The 17,667-nt window shown below is 28.0% G+C and overlaps 1 protein-coding gene across 3 annotated transcripts; it reads right to left on the reverse strand.

Annotated features, from left to right (window-relative positions):
• Positions 1–122: 122 nt before the first annotated feature.
• LOC117173154 (deoxynucleoside kinase-like) lies at positions 123–15,856 on the reverse strand. 3 transcript variants are annotated; one of them, XM_033361562.1, is made up of 5 exons: positions 15,672–15,856; positions 14,543–14,724; positions 10,445–10,694; positions 3,098–3,286; positions 123–146 (listed from the first exon to the last, which is right to left on the reverse strand). In XM_033361562.1, exons 2-5 carry the CDS (start codon positions 14,705–14,707, stop codon positions 142–144), a joined length of 609 nt encoding a protein of 202 aa, XP_033217453.1. In that variant the 5' UTR covers positions 14,708–14,724; positions 15,672–15,856; the 3' UTR covers positions 123–141. The 3 variants fall into 3 exon arrangements, with proteins under 3 accessions (XP_033217453.1, XP_033217452.1, XP_033217451.1); XM_033361561.1 differs by lacking the exon at positions 123–146 and adding an exon at positions 992–1,769; XM_033361560.1 differs by lacking the exon at positions 123–146 and having other exon boundaries at positions 992–3,286.
• Positions 15,857–17,667: the final 1,811 nt, after the last annotated feature.

The following is a 17,667-nucleotide window of genomic DNA, read 5'->3' on the forward strand; positions in this document are numbered from 1 at the left end:
TCTAGTCGGGAGTGGTGCTGACTGAAAACAGATGATTTGGAGCGATTCGCGCGCCATATGTTGGTCATTCTAAGGACTTATTGAACTACCCTCGTAGAATAATTGGTCAAGTCTACAAAAAAGGTCTAGAAATCTCTTGATTTATTCTGAAATCAGTAAAAGATAACATTTATCTTGATAAATAAAGAACTTTTCAGCAGCAACATTTCTTTCCAACGATACGTTTCTTTCATAAGACTAAAATATTTTAATAACTTTTCGGATTTGAATAAAATAACGGTTTTAAAGGGGGTGCGGATCATGTTTAAAGTTCTCGTGAAAAAATCAAGACCAATAAATAACTAGGAGATAAAATGTTAAATTCTTGCATTCATGCACTCAAGAGTACCAAAAAGAATTGAAATAATTTCTAGTTTTCGAGTTTCAAGCAAACTTTTCAACTCGAAATGTAAAAATTTATCTCTTTTTTAGTATCCCTAAGCCATCGATCTCATGATTATTTCTCGAAGTGAGGAAAATCACTAACTTTAATTTTCAGGAACCGACAATATTTTTCATTAAAGTGCATCCGGCACACGCCTGCTAGGACATAAAAGATAATTTTTCATTATTTTTACTACAGACACATTAGTTAACTTTTACAGTAAAAATAATAATAGATTTTGAATTTTATCAGCGGTTTTTTGTGCTATCTTATATTAGAAATTTGTTTTTTCAAATTACCTATTATACTCTTAAATTCATACTCCGGAATGCAGAGTATCATACCATACAGGACCGGTATCAATCTTATAACAGGGTCCTCTCTATGATTTTTTTTTGTTTATAAAATAAAAGAGACAGAATAAGAATATTTCTAAAAATAACTTTAATTTATTTTTATATTTGTTAATATAAGCAATATCAAAATTCGATGTCAGATATGGACTATCTGAAATATTTTTAAAACTGTATTCTTACAGTTTCTTTAAAATATTCTGCGTCTTCCTTCTAAAAAATATTTTTATTTCCTAAAAGTACAAAATTTGCAAGATTTCGTAAGAAAAATATTCAATTATTAAAAAAAATAATTATTGTGTTAAAAACGAAGAATATAATATGGACGTGTCAATGTTCTACTTGGACACGTCGATATTGTCCTTAATATTAAAATTTTTCTTGGATCGTAACTTACAATTAACTATTTCCACTTTCTCAATTAAATTGATCACAGTATTAATGTCTCTATCAAATACTTATGTTAATCATGCATAAATATGACTATATTTGGAAGTTTTCCTTGCAAGTTTTCGTTCGAGTCTGAAAAAGCTACATTTTTTGTGAAAATCGTGACAAATAATAATCATGTGCATTCTCTAAAATCCAAACAACTCTTAAACCCTTATATGCTAAAATACATGATACGCAAACAATAAAAATTAGAAGGCTTGGACACATTTTTTCCATTCAGTTATTCAGTAAGTCAAAATGTTACCAAAGTCACCCCCATCCAGGGGCGGCGGAACAGGCCCAAACCATGTGTGGAAATTTTAAGGTGGGAGAAGGTCGTAGGGGATACTGTATTTTAAAAAACCGTAGCGTCTTGACATGCCCCTATCATTTACAGAAATGCGTCAAAATTAATCTAATTTAATATGATTGACATAAATCGAGGTACTATTTTACTAAATCAGTCAGTACTGTCAATTTCAGGCCTCTTCTTTCATTACGTAATGTTCCATCCATCCCGATTCAATAACGAAGCATTTTTATATCTTTCTCGATTATTTCTGTAAATGAAGTGATACTGCGAGTGTCAAAAATATTGCAAAATTTACAGAAGAGGCGAAAAGAAAAAAAAACGTTTATTATCTGGCACAAAGAAACCAGCTTTTACACATTTAATTTCAGGATGACCACTAAAGTCTCAGAAATAATTTCGGGCACTTTCCGGATTTTCACTCTTTCAAAACAGGACCATTAATAATTATTTGAAAGTAAATGTTTAATCAAAAATACAAATGATCTTACTACTTATTGTGGCGCAATTCCAAATTTTTTAATTAAATATGCATATCTGATATTCTGAATAGGGTTTAGTTTAAAGTTTAATATGATAAGTTAAAATTATAAGCCTTCAAAGATATTCAATAGGTTCAATTTCAAAATCTTTAAATATAGATAATCTCCTAATAAGGATTTACAATTGAACATTTAATAAAATGCCGTTTCAAATTAAATAATGACCATGTCCAAAAACTCAATAATTATATCAGTCGGAAATTGATGTGCTAAGAATTTTAGAATTAGATTCAAATCCTGAATGATTTAGAGTACATAAACATTACCAGTTCTACTTGGAATTGCAGTAATTTTACTGAATTTCAAAAATAGTTCTTTCAAATTTGTGCAGTTTCTTATTTTACTAAGCATTATTTTAAGGGATTTATTTTGATGTTAATTCAAAATGATTGGTTAGATCCTTTTTATAAAAATGACTAAAATTTCAGTCATCAAATCAATTACTGTCACTTATCAGGTAAAAAAAAGTTCCCGATTCAGTGGCCATCCTGAGAACTCTAACAAAGAAAAAACAGAAAAATAATGACAGCTTTTCATTTTTTCCGTGCCATTTTAATGAGGTCGCAAAAAAAATTAGATGAAAAATGTCAGAAAAAATGAGGCTTCTGTCAATATGTTCCTATAATTCCTAAGTCGATTACTAAAATTATTAATTTTGTTAATTTCGCAACAAAATTATCTTGCTATACCAGCTTTACTTTTTTTAGCGAAATTAATTTAGATACAATATATACATATAAATCCACGTACACACATGACAAGATTCTATAGAATAATAGAGAATTACCCCAAAAATGCCACCTAATTACGTTTGAATCCCTGATTAGCGTCAAAGGCACTCTTTCAAATTCAAGCCTGGGAGTTACATTTAATTTTGTACATCTGATACGTTACTAAAGCGAATTTACATATAAATATTGCGTTGTCCTGTATTTTTGGCACGTCAGTGATTATATATTAAATTTTAATTAATCGATATAGTTATATTATCTATTAAATATTTTATCGGCACAAACTCTGAACTCTTCGAGCATACCTTCGAGGTTTTTGTCGGCGTCGAGGGTAATTACAGGTGATGGGACTGAGAAAAGAGTTCTGTCATACAACCATTCATCATGTATTTGATGCATTAACTTGAGGTAGTCCAGCGATACACAGTCCTCCTCTTTTCTAGCGCGGGTACGCATTCTTTGGTAAACAACTTCTGGTGTCGTTCGAAGATACACTAAAATTTAAAAAAAAAGTCATTTAGGATCATAACTTCTAAAAAATCTAAAAATCTATAGAAAATTCAGTTTAACAGGGAGTCTACTCAAATCATGGGGAAAAATTCCCTGACAATTCCAGGCTTCTCCCAGTTTATTTCAAGTTTGTTCTGTGTATAATTTTTCGCAATTTTATTATAAATAATGTTTTTTTTTAAGTTTCTAAGAACTTAATTAATATTACAATATATTATTGAATATTTGAGCACGGTAAATTAATTGAAATAAAAATGAAAATGCAATTCATCATTTTTTGAAGTTGTCTCTAAAGTTCATTAATTTGAAAAATAATTCAAACAAATTTTTATTGTTATCTACTTATACTTAAAATTCAGTGCATGTTTAGGTAAAATAACGTTGGTAATATATTAAATTCAATCTAAACCGCTTAAAATTCCGGACTTTTCAACTAGAAATTTGGATTCTTAAACAGGATAGATGACTTTTTAACGAAAAAGAAGAATTTTCAACCAAAAAGATTAATTTTCTACCAAAAAGAAGATTTGTCATAAAAAAGAAATTGAGGGCATGTGATACTGCGTCATGTGTTGAATCGGGTTTAGTTTCCCCGGGGTTTTTTCCACAAAAATTAAAACGTTAAAAACTAAATTCGGGATACTATAAAATAGTGTAATGGACATCCCTAAACTCTTTTGAGGAATAATGACAAAAAAATGTATTCTACTAAATAACAATTTTAGGTATATGCACTATTTCCAGGTTATGATCGGTTTTCAACTCTCTGCCATTCCGATAATGTAGGTCTACTGTTATACCGATGTCGTAGGTAGCCACTTAAGGGCATGTGATACTTCGTCGTGTGGTCAATTGTGTACAGTCCCCCCGGCTTTTTTCCACACAAATGAAAAAATTTCAAACTGAGGGATAACAAAAAAAAATGTATTGTGCTAAATAAAAATTTTATGCATGTGCATTATTTAGAGGTTACGTCGTTTTTCATCTCTGCCTATCCGATAATTTGGAAATTATTTATGAAATAAGCTTCTTTGATAGCCTGCAAACAGTTCCGGGAGATTAGTTACAATGTTTATTTGCAAGTCCAAAGTTTTCGGCCAAAAATATTGTGGAGTTTGGAAGTAACGCTCTGAAGAATTTTAACACACATGACCTCGAAATGTACACACACGTTGTTGGCAATATCAAAATTTTTTGAAAAAAAAAACACAAAAAAACTGTGCGGGGACGTTCGCTATCATTTCCCAGATTTTGAAGACAAAATATTTCTGATCCTAGGAAAAAAGCCGGGGGAATCTAACACTGAAAAAATCGATACTAATTCCTAAGCGCTATGCAAATTAATCACATTTTACTCAATTAAAACTTTTTTTAATTAACAAACAAAAAATTTGCGTGGGTACGCCCGTTAGCATGTTCGCTATCATTTCATCAATTTTTAAGACAAAATATTTATTATTTTAGAAAAAAAGCCAGGGGAACATAAAACTGGTAAAATTGACGATTTTCTAAAATCAAACAGTCGAATTTTCAACAGAAAAAGATCAACCTTCAAATAAATAGATGAAGTTTGAACTAAAAAAGGTCAGTTTTCAATAAAAAATAGAACAGTTAAATTTTCGGTTGAAAAAATTATTTTTTCAACTGAAAACAAGACTAATTTTCAACAAAACTCATGAATTTCCACCTAAAATGATGATTCTTCAACTGGAATAGATGAATTTTGATCAAAACGATGCATTTTTAAGTAGTGAGTTCCATTTTGAACGAATAAGTAGTCTTATTTTCAACCAAGAAAATGTGTTTTCTACCAAAATTATGAATATTTAACTGGAATACTTCAATGTTCAGACAAGAAGATTATAGAAAATTATAGAAAATACATGAATTTAAAATTAAAAATATAAATTGTCAACCAACAATTAAATACTTAATTTTTAAGTTACCAATTAATCTTTAAACAAAAAGATGAATTTCCTACTAGAGTGATGCAATTTTCAATTGGTATAATTGCATTCACGGTAAAAAACTAATTTGCGACAAAAACTAAACGTATTGTCAAAAAAGTGGTTCCATTTCTAAATTTGCAACTAAAATGATTAATCGTCAACTGAAATACCTCAATTTGAAACCCAAAACATTAATTTTCAACGAAAAGATTTATTTTTAGCCCAGAAGATTATTTTATAATAAAAAAGTCAGCGAAATTTTCACTAAAAGAGATAATTTTGTAACCAAATATTGAATAGTTATATTTTTAGTAAAAAAATTGATTTGAAAAAACCAACAAATTTTCAACACAATAGTTAAATTTTCAGAGAAAATTGAAAGATGAATTCAGAACAAAAAATGTATTAGTTAATATTTCAACCAAAGAAGATTAAAATTTGTAATAAAGAATAATGGAATTCAACCAAACATAATGAATTTTCAACAAAATTAATTAATTTTTCACCAGATACTTGAATTTTCATCTAAAACCATTCAATTTTTAACCAAAAACAGAACATGTTTAATTTAATATTGCAATTTTAAAAAATTAAGCACGCTCTCGAAACAATTACATGACCTTAAAAAAAATTATCTGACATTTCCAGGTTTTTTCCGATTTATAAATATTCCCTGACAATTCCCTGTCTCTCAGAATGTCCCACTCTTCGATTTCTTTCCGAATGTTTCTGAATGACTTCCCATTAAACTCGTTCCGAATGTATCCAATTTCTTAGCGAATCAAATAAAAACATATAAATTCTCGTAATAATAATTTATTTTTCCTTCAAAGCCCTTTAAATTAAGCGATCCTATTGATTCATGTTGAATCGAGAAAAGATGATTCCTAAGAACCTAGAAATAGGGAAATTTTATAACTCAGAAAGCTTTTTTGACTTTCGCACATTACACACATGATTGCTGCAAATTATTACATCTAAATATTCCAAATTTCGAATATTTCATTTACCAAAGTCACATCTGTAATCACTATAATAAGTGCTTGATAAAATTCCTTCTTTGTATTGTACAAATTATTACACTATAAACTATAAATTACACTGAGATTGTCTGCATGATGAAAAGCCATAAGAAGCGTCAGTTTTACAGATTTCCATATTCACAATAAAAAACAAGGATTACTGAAAAAGTGATTGAGCACACTGACCTTTTTACTGAAAGAACTTTGGGAAATAGGAATATCGGAATTTCGTTGTGATTTTAATCCAGAATCTCTGGAAATGTTCTGACAGCCTTTCGTCGCTGCTTGTCTTCAGTGCCATTTTGATCTAAGATTGTCGCCTACTCACTCATTCGATTGCACCAATACTAGACTGAACCAAAAGAATTAAATGCAATGTCTTCAAAATTATTGTTAGCTAGTGTCAACTTCTGCCAATAATAATAACTCTTATAGATCTCACAAAAAATATAATCAGATTTAATTGTTTCGTTTCAAATGATCTTCGGTTCAAAATCGAGTTCAGAGCAATCGAATACCTGCCAGTAAGGGCATGTTGTTCGGTGATCACGTGACCAAACTAGTCCCCGGTTGTGAGCATTTTTTTGGTGTTCACTGTGTCCACACGGAATCAGATATCGTGTTTAAAATCTGACAGATTAAATAAAAGGCACTAAAGAACGCTTGTACACATCAATATTTTTATCATTTTAAAGAAAGTTAATTTATAAACTGATGAAATAAGATATTGCCATTCGAGTTATAGCACTTTGTAGATAATGTTTGGTTTGATGCATTTCAGATTTTTTGATTCGCGTATACACAAATTTTGGACTAAATCGTCTATACCTCAAAAAAATTAATATAAGCAATAAAATTCGCACATTCTTTGCAAATAAAAAATTTAGCATCTGCGCAAACGTAATCTATCATTATTTCTGGAGCATTTTTAGCGATTTCTAGCGGAGAAAAAAAACTTTGAACGTCGATAAAGTCGAGATTACGTGACTTAAGTTCGTTCATGCAATTTTTGTGTAGAGAATGAAATGATTTTCATTTTTTTTTTGGTCCTCACTACGTCCACATGGATTGAAATATCGTGTTCAGGATTTAGGAAGTTATACAGAAAGCACTAAGGAACGTTTGTATACATCAAAATGTTTATAATTACGAAGAAAGTTTTCTAGTAAAATACCATAGCAATAGAAAATAAACTATTAACGTCGATAAAGTAGATGCCTCGATTTAAAAAAAAATCGAGGAACACCTTAGAATGTGATACTTGAAAATCCGTCCAAGTCCCACCTTGAAAAATGTGCATGTTCAGAAAATAATTAAAATTTTCTAATGGCTATATATTCTTGTGGATTTTTCGTACTGGTGTGAAACAATTCTAATAAAAATAATTTTTTGCCTGGGGGCGAAAGACAATACGAGTCCGACGCTGAGCCCCGCTGGTTGGTTCACTCTCAACAATACTTATCAGCTGATCGATTCAACGTCAAGAATTATGGAAGTTGGTTGGAAAACTCCGACGAGTAAATGTTGCTCTGTTTCCGATTTAAAATTTGTCTTTTATTTTTAGGACCAAAAAAATGAAAATCATTTTACACAATAATTTCATGAACGCAGTCACTTGATCTCGACTTTATCGACGTTCAAAGTTTCTTTTTTTCTCCGCATCAAACCAAAAATGATGTGCAAAGTGCTATAACTCGAATGGTAATATCCTATTCCATCAATTTATAAATAATCTTTCTTTAAAATTACCAACATATTTATGTATACAAACGTTCTTTAGTGCTTTTTATTTTATCTGTCAAAGTTTAAACACGATATCTCAATCCGTGTGGACACAGTGAACACCCAGGGACTAGTTTGGTCACGTGGTCACCGAAGAGCATGCCCTTAAGGCGGTTCAAAAATACATTGCAAAATTTTTTTACTGGGGAGGATAAGACCCTCCCTCCACCGCCCAAAGTTTAAATTTCCAGAGAAAGAAAATGGGGAAATATTGAATATTGAAAAACTTGAAATCATGTTCCAAGATTTCATCAAAATATGTCAAGTTTTTTTTTATATATTTAAGAGGAGTGTCTACGAAATAAAACCATACTAATCATTTATATTTCCAACCCACCTTTACCCTTCCAACAGCGCCCCGAACAAGACACAATAATAAAAATAAACATTTTTACGTATTATTGTTACTTTTTAGCAACTTCCGTCGTCTTTTTCATACAAATAATCACTAATGGAAAATTTTAATATTTACCATGACTTATCAAACCATTTTCAATTGTTTAAATAAATGTAAATTATTTAAACAGTTATTTATCCCCCAAAAACGTAATAAATGCTCGTATTTTCTGATTCAAACGCATTTTTGTCATTGTTTGGAGTAATACATTTTTCTAAAAACATTATGTAATTATTTAAACAATGAAATATGGTTTATTTTCAAAATTTCTAAAAATTGAGCCAGAGATGTCTACTTTTTTTCAAATTGATATCCTATGCTACTTTTTGTTGAATAATTACATAATTTTGATACATTTCTTCTAATACAATTAATTACGATTTTAAAATTATTCTTGGAAAAGTAATTATTTAGACAAATTATATTTGTCTAAACAATTAAAAAGTGCTAAATTTATTCTTTCTATATAATTATATAATTAGTCAACAAGACGTAGCATAGGGTACTAATTTAAAAAGAAAGTTGATATCGCTGGATTAATGCCTAGCAATTTTTAAAATAGAAAATAAATTATTATTATATAATTACATAATGTATTTAGAAAAATTGACTACTCCAATAAGAAACCATTACATTTCAATCAGAAAATACGATTATTTTTTACATTTTTTTAAAGAATAAATAGTTATTTAAACAATTTAGATTTGTTTAAACAGTTGAAAATGGTTTACAAAGTCATGGAAAATATTCAAATTGTCCATTAGTAAATATTTGTATAAAGAAAGGCGATGGAAATTGCTAAAACGTAACAATAATACGTAAAAATGTAGTTTTTTTCGGTCATATTTGGGGCGCTGCGGGGATGGGGTGGAAATGAATGTTATTATGTTTTTATTTCGTAAACACTCCTCTTAAATCTCTAAAAAAACTTGGAAGATTTTGATGAAATCCTGGAATATGAGTTCAATTTTTCGAAAATTCAAAATTTCTCCATATTAATTAAATGGGATTTTTGAAGGGTGTCTTGCTTTGTAGCAAGACATTTCCAACTTAAGGCCAATTATATTTCATAAACAGCTCGTACACTTTTTTACAAAACAAAAATAATAAAAATATAAATTTGAAAATTCAGCAATTTTGTTATACTCATTCTTTGTTTATTGAAAATTCGTTTGTGTGTGTTATAAATGCATATGTTTAGGTGGAACTTGCCTCTTTTTAATTAAAAATCATAACGGTTTGTTTAAAAATTATTCTGTTTTATCTATTTTTATTGAAAATACAACAAATTATAGTTAAACGTGATACTACTTTGTTAAACATTCTTTTTTTTGTTTGATAATCAATCATTTTAGTTCAAAAATATATTTTAAAAATAATTTATATATATTTAATGATATTTATACATTTATTTATTTCAATTACATTTTTTTTTAATTTCATACATTTATTAGCAAATTATATGGTATTATTTCTTAGATTTATTTAAAAAATAAAAAATATACATGCATGTATAATTATTACAACATTCAAATTATATTTTACATTTCACAGTTATTCGGATATAAATGGGAAACATTCAGAACGAACATAAACAGTCAGGTATAAAGCAGAGCGGTGCTAAGTCCACTTTTTGACGAAAATCAGTTTTATTGTAAAATTACTCATACTTTCCCGTTTTTATACCTATTTCAGCAAAAACATAAGATTTTCCTTCTTTTTACACCAAAACTTAGAGTTTAAATTTTTGTAAATATTAAATATTTTTAACGATTCGGCGATCCCCTTTTTGCTTATATACAGAGTTATTTGTTTTTTTAATAAATGAAATTAAGTATTTTATACAATTTTATAATGCTATTTGTAATGCCTGAAAAAGCTAAATGCTTCTCAATTTATCGCGGCTTCCATTCAACTATTGAATCCACATGTAGCGACATTCAGCTTCTAAAAATAAAAAGGACTTAAAATAAAAATAAAAAAGTGCCATACCTATCAAGTCTGCTTGAACTTTGGTGTTTTCTAGAGCCCAATCGTACCACTTCTCTAATAAATAGGCTTCAACATTTTGTAGGACATTCATTCGTTTCATATTTTCAATGAAACATCTTACACTATATATAGATCTTTCCATGACTTTATAAGGATGAGATGTCTCCCTTGTGTGTAACTGAAGCATTGTCAATTGTACGTAAGATTGAAAAGTGCACGCATATCGCGATGGATCCTTGTACATTAGTTCCTGAAAATAGAAACAAACATATTTATTAGAAAATAAGCAAATATGGAGCTTACAATCGTAAACCGTATATAATCACGATAAATTCTAATAGAAATATACAGGGTGGCCGTGTTAATCGACGAAATAAATTCCCGGTAATTTTCCGGTTCGTAAACATTTTTCACGGCCAATGAAATTTAAAAAATGGAACACTAAAGCTACACAATTTTCCACTTGAATTAATAAAAACTGAGCTTTAAATGAAAGCACTCAAAGTATAACAGTTAAATGTTGAATTTTAAAAATTGAGAATTATAAGTTTTTAATTAAAAATTTTTGAATTCAACTGCCTAACAATTTACGATTATAAAATTGAAGGTGGTAATATTTTTCAATAGAAAAAAATATAAATCCACGTTATCATTTTCAATGCTCTAAATTAAAAAATCAATCAATGAGTTTTAAAATTCTCAAAATTATATAATTTTTAGGAATTTTAAGCTAGAAGTAGAAACATCAAATATTGACAAATTGAACAATTTTAACTGAACACTTTTTAAATTAGAAATTCAATTATTTTCTTTTTGAATAGTTTCAACATCCTTGGAAAGCTTCAAAATTTTATTTCAAAATCTTGAGGAATCTAGAAGCTGTTTTAAATTGGTTTTAAATTTAAAATAATTTTGGAAATTTTTTCAGAAATTCTAAATATCTGTCAAAATGAATTGATTTTTTTCTACAATTTTTAGAAAATCCTGCAAATTTTAGACAATTTCTTTACAATTTGGATGTATGAATAACAATTGAACATTTATTATTTTTTGGCGAAATTTGAGTAATTTTAAGAGATATGCAGAAGTTTTGAAAAGATTCAAACTTAATGGAAAACTTGAAATGATAGCCTAATATTAAACAAAATGTAGATTTTCGCAGATTTTAAACAAAAAACTTAGATTCTTTTCAAGAATTGTGAAAGGCTTCAAAAGAATACAAACATTTTCTTACGATTCCTAGGGAAATTAAAAATAACTTTTCATTTTGAAAAATTATTTTAAGAAAATATTTAAAAAGTTTTTCAAAGATTTAAACAAAATTTTCAAAAAGATTCTAGAAGATTTTAAGAAAACTTTATCATATTTGCATGATAAATTTTAATCTTTTTAAGACACCTAAATATCTCTTAAAATTACTCAAATTTTTTCTACAAATGTTAATTTGTAAATTATATATAAAAAATTAAAAATTTCACTTACAAATTAAGCATTTTTCAAATGCAACAATTAAAATTGTAAAGTTCAAAGTTTAAAGGCTCTTCAAAATTTTAACGATTCCAGGGTTTCTATAGCAAACAATGTAGTTAAAGATTCTTAACTTTTAAATAGTTGGTTTCAATTTACTTGTCTTAAATAAAAATTAAAATATTCCTAAATATTCAATAATTCATCTTCTTTATTAATTAAAAATTTCAAATTGAACGGATTAAAATGGAATATTTTAGAGTGAAATAATATTTTAAATTTAATAAAATGCATTAATTAAGAATATATTATTATGAAGTTATTTTTAAGTTGAAAATAGTTTGCAACCTTTCAGTCACATGCTCACATTTGTTTAATGACTAAGGCTTTCAAATTGAAACCGTTTAAGTTTTAACGTTAAAATCTGAAAATTCTTAAATTTTGAACTGATTTAAAATCGTTTTTGTTCACTTTTTATTACTTAAAGTATAGATGAATTAAAAAAAACTATTTATTAAATAAAAATGTTTTTTATCGAAGATTTTAAACTTCAAAGGCATTTATTTGTTCAAGTCTTTAAGAAAGCATTTACAAATTATTTAAATTAAAAATTTAAGTTTAGAAATAAAAATTTTAAATTGAAAATTTTTAAAGTAAAATATTTTGAATTACGCATTGTAAGCTAAATAATAGCATAATTGAAAAACATAATTGTCATTTCCTGGCCCAGCGGCGACCCTGAATATATCATTGTATTCCGACATTTTCATGACTGATGGCTTATTTTCGCCGAAAACATAAAAAATTTTTTAATGGCGTCAAAATTATTGGTTGATATGAAAAATTGTTTGAAGGAAAGTTGTAGATCTTAATGAAATCAATATTTTTTGTCCTACTCATTTTTTATTTTATTTAATCAACCTTTCTCGACTAAAATTGAAAAAGGGCGAAAAAAGTTTTTAAAAAAATGATTTGATATTTTTCAAAATCAGTGGGCAGTTTTCATTTTAATTTATTGTGGATTCCATGAACAATATAAGTCACATTTTTCGACCATTGCAGATCCTAATTGGTCAGTTTTTCATTGGTATTCTAAATATGTTTTTACTTTTTTGTGAATTCATGTTTAATATTTTTTTCATGCCTTGTGTGAAACGTTTTCGAAAAATTTGAAGAAAAACAACTGCATACATTTTTACAGAATAAAAATCAAGAAATTCCAAAGAAAATATTACATAAAAGTCAGCGTGGCGATATTTTTCTCGAAACGCAAACATTTAACCAAAAATCGAATATTTAAACTATCAATCGAAAAAATACATTTTTAACAAAAGTGTTCAAACCAAAAAGATGAGTTTTCAGTTGACACAATGAGTATTCCACTGAAAAAGTTAAATTTTCAAAAAAATAAAAATTAATTTTTACTAAAACAGATAAATTAAAAAATTAATGTTCAACTAAACAGATGAATTTTCAACTAATAATATGTAATCTTCAATTAAAACAAGTTAAATTTTCAGTTAAAAAAATTATTTTTCACATAAAAATTATCTTTAAAAAAATAGATTAATTTCTACCAAAAATTTAAATTTTCATATAAAAATTAAATAATTATATTTTTAGTCAAAACATAAATTTTCAATTAAAAAGTGAATTTTTAACTAAAATTATTAAATACTCAACTGTAACAATAGTTAGATTTTTCAATTCAAATAAATAATAATTTTCAACTAAAAAAAAAAGTTTTCAAGAATATAGTTTCATACTCGGTAAAAAATTTCTTTTCATCCAAACAAAAAAGAAATTTTCAATAAAACAGCTCATATTTCAACCAAACAAGTTATTTTTTAATTAAAATGATGAATAATCTATCAGAAAACTTATTTTTAACATAATAGTATAACTTTTAAACAAGTGGTTTTATTTCTAACCTCAAAAGATGCATTTTGAACTAAAATGATAAATATTCAACTGGCATGCTTGAATTTTTAAATAAGAAGATTAAATTGAATAGAAAGATTACTTTTGACAAATAAAATAATTTTGGAACCAAATATGTGGATTTTCAATGAAGCAGTTGAATTTTCAATTAAAAAGGCAAATTTTCATACAAATTGCTGAATTTTGAACAAAAAACGATCAATTGTCAAACAAAAATGAACATTCAAATTTTCAGTGTAAGAAAATATGTTTGAAACTGATGAATTCTCAAGTAAAATAATGAATCTTAAACTGGAATAATTTAATTTTATAATAAAAAATATCAATTTTCAACCAAATAGTTTAATTTTCATCCAAAAAGATAAAATTTCAACTAAAAATAGAATGGTTAAGTTTTCGGTTATAAACATAATTCTTAAACAAAAAACGGATTTTCTACTGGAATAGTTTAACCAGAAATAAATCTTCAACCAAAAAATGAATTTCTAACAAAAAGTTAAACTTTAAATAATAAATATTATACATCTTCTAGAAAAAGAGTTTGATCTTGGTATTAGAATTTTTGTGAAGTACCATACAGTTTTTCGTTTAAATTATTAAGGAAAATTTTGCGATGAAACTGTTCACGATTTTGCACATACGGCTGAAACTACAAACCTAATCAATTTATAAATATTGTGTTAGTTTTACCAGCAAATTAGTCCCTGACACATCTCGCCAAAGTTCAACCGGTTCTTCGATAACAATGGTATTTTCACATTTTTTAAAGTGTGAAAGAAAAGTAGTTTTGCCACTGCCGATGTTTCCCTCAATACAAACGGTATACGGTCGATTTCCTAGCTTTCTTGGTGACATAATGATTTAGCGTATCTCTGGAAAATATAGTTTTCATTATGATATGCCTTTTTATGAAACAATAAATTCCGTTCATCTATAATAATTTGAAACAGATTCAAAATGAAAATTTAATTTTTACTTTCAATTTCTCATTGGATTAAAAAAGGGAGCAAATTTGTGTATCAAAAATAGGCCCAAGTTGAATTAAAAAAATGTAATTGATGCAACATTCTTAAGAAAATTGAACTTTAATGAACCATTAGGAACAAATATTTATGCTGCACGTAGTGTCTATAAATTAATTACAATTTTTTTTGTTTGACGAAAATAAAAAAAAAATATCTTTCGGTTCCCCGGGGTCGTATATTTCCCCTACTCCTATATAAATATTCCAAACTAATTTTTAAAGCAGTTATTAATCCTTCTTGTCGCAGAATTATTTTAGGCTGAAATAAAAAGTGAAATTAAATTGATAAAAAAATTAATTTCAAATTTTCTTAAAAGGTTTTTTTCATGAATTCAATAATTTTAAATACGTGTGATGATTTTACCAAAACAATGAGTTTCGAGTTTTTATGAAAATACTTTCTTTCAAGTTAAAATTGTTTTTTCTTTTTGCAAATAAATAATTTATTATTTGTTTTGTTGAAATATTAGCACGACATCACGAATGAATAATTGTACCAAAAATTAGTTTGAAATTTGTATGCGTTTTGAAATTCAAAAAAATAAGTTTTTTGACCAGCCATATTATGAAAGCTGTGCAAAAATATAAATATAAAGTAAAAAAGATTGTAAATATTCTGAACATTTTTGAAGTAAAAATTTCATTGTCGAATATGAAGCCATGAATTTAGAGAGAATAAAATTGAGCGGGAGGAAAATGCAAAATGTGAAAAAATAGACAATAGGGGAACACAGCATGAGGCGTGGAGATAATACTCTATTATGGCAAATGAAATATACAAGAATATTGACTTACAAGTTTCACTTCGAAATATTGTTTAGTAAATTCAGAATGCGAAGAATCAAGTCGAATTATTTGCAGTTCATGCAAGTGTGATTCATGTAGTTATAATGCAAAATTTTACTGACAAGACACCACGCACACAGCAGCGCGTAACTCGTAACGCACAACACATCAGCACGACCTGACACAACGCGTCTACTCGTTGCTCGTCTGCTGTTCGCAGCCCGCCTATTCCATGGGACCACACGTTACTTCCTGATGTTTCCCGCCAATTCTACTCCAAACGGCGAAACGATAACCGTGCGCGCAGCTGCTGGCGAGGATGGCTCATTCATACACTCATGCATTCAGGCAAGTACCGCTCCTACATGGTTCGTTTTTTACATTCATGCAGTTAATGCTTCTCATTGGTCACCAAAATTCTTTTCTTTTTTAAATAAGCACCAAAAAATCTTTGCTAATACATCACACATTGCATACATGTTAACCTAAGCTTATTTATCTTGCTTACCTTGTGTCGTTTTTCAACAACTTACATTTTTTTAAATGTTATTATTCACGATTAGAACAACTACGCGTTCCATCAATAAATGATAAAAAACAAATTTATAGACCATTTTGGGGTAAATTACTTTCGTCTATTAATTTTTTTTCGTACCTTGCATCATTTTTCTAGAAATAAAAAATATATATACTAGACGAGGCTCTAGAGGGTTCGTATTTTCGTGTACAACGTTACCGGCTGATGCCGGTGGAATTAATAGTTGAAATATATTTTTTTACATCTTTTATTATTAGCTTTGTACTTAAACGTAGATTTCTTTCGCCTCTTGCATTTTTCAAAGTTTGAGACCGATATTTTATGCATAAAAAAAGTTCGAACGTTCAAAAAATGTCGAGGTTCAGAAAAAAGATGAAATAATTTTCAGTGAAGTTCCTACCAAAATGCAGTACCTAAACGTACTTTATTGCACTCTAAAACATTTTCCAAAGTTTCAGCTCGATATTTTATTTACAAAAAAAGTTCTTAGGTTCAAAAAAACATTCAGTGAACTGATAAAGTGAGGTCGGTAATATAGGTATTTAGCTGTGTCACATGCCCTTAAAACAAAAATTGCGTATCCCATCAAAAAACGATTTATAAATGATATTTAGCTCTTTTTGGATGAACCACTTTGATCTATTCATTTTTTCTTAACTTATGTCGTTTGTCCAAACATTTTTTATGTTTAATGTTGTTTTTAAGATTATTACAAAAACTACGCGTTCTATCTAAAAATTATGAACAAATTTATAGATTTCTTTCGGTGAAAAGCTTAGTTCTATTAATTTTTTTCGTACCTTGCATAGTTTTTACAGAAATTTTTATTTTTAAAAATTTCTAATGTTATTTTTCACGATTAAAAGAAAAATGAGGTATCATATAAAAAAACTTCATAAAAAACTGCCGCCCTTGTGGCGGCGGCTTAGCCGCCGCGATACAGCCGCTTTAATTAATACTATACATCAAGAACAAACCGAAATACAATAAAAGTTGTATAAAGTTGTAAAAAAAACATGTATACACAATAGGGTGGTCGAAAAATGCATGGCAACATTTTTTTGCATGCTAGAGGGCAACGATCCCCACCATTTTATTCCAAATCCGAAAAAAGAAATCCCCTAGTTTTTAATTTTTTCATTTTAACAGGTGCCGGTTTTGACTTGAAGTTTCCCATGTTAAATGCATGGGGAAAAATCACTTTTGAGTTTTTAGAAAAATTTTTTAGGGTTTCAAAAATGTGACGGGAAAGTATGGGGGCCTGTAGAGAATTATCTAACGAAGAATTTCATCTTTAAGACATATGCGTTTGACACCCCTAACACACTCCAACGAGTACCTGAAAAATACCCTTAAAACCAAAAATGTCAATTTTTCATGAAATTGACCTTTTAAACACTGTATTCTCGTATTTTTTTACTTGAAATTATTAATATTGGTCTAGTGGATATATTTATTATCATTGGT

The sequence above is a fragment of the Belonocnema kinseyi genome, chromosome 5, assembly GCF_010883055.1.
Source record: "Belonocnema kinseyi isolate 2016_QV_RU_SX_M_011 chromosome 5, B_treatae_v1, whole genome shotgun sequence".
Taxonomy (NCBI): Eukaryota; Metazoa; Arthropoda; class Insecta; order Hymenoptera; family Cynipidae; genus Belonocnema; species Belonocnema kinseyi.

Excerpts from the sequence above, each read along its gene's own strand:
- LOC117173154 (XM_033361560.1), bottom strand. The coding sequence starts at position 14,707 with ATGTCACCAAGAAAGCTAGGAAATCGACCGTATACCGTTTGTATTGAG. Across the intron at positions 10,695-14,542 it reads TGTCAGGGACTAATTTGCTG|GAACTAATGTACAAGGATCC; the intron begins GTAAAACTAACA and ends TTCTATTTTCAG. Across the intron at positions 3,287-10,444 it reads AGTTCAAGCAGACTTGATAG|TGTATCTTCGAACGACACCA; the intron begins GTATGGCACTTT and ends TTTAAATTTTAG.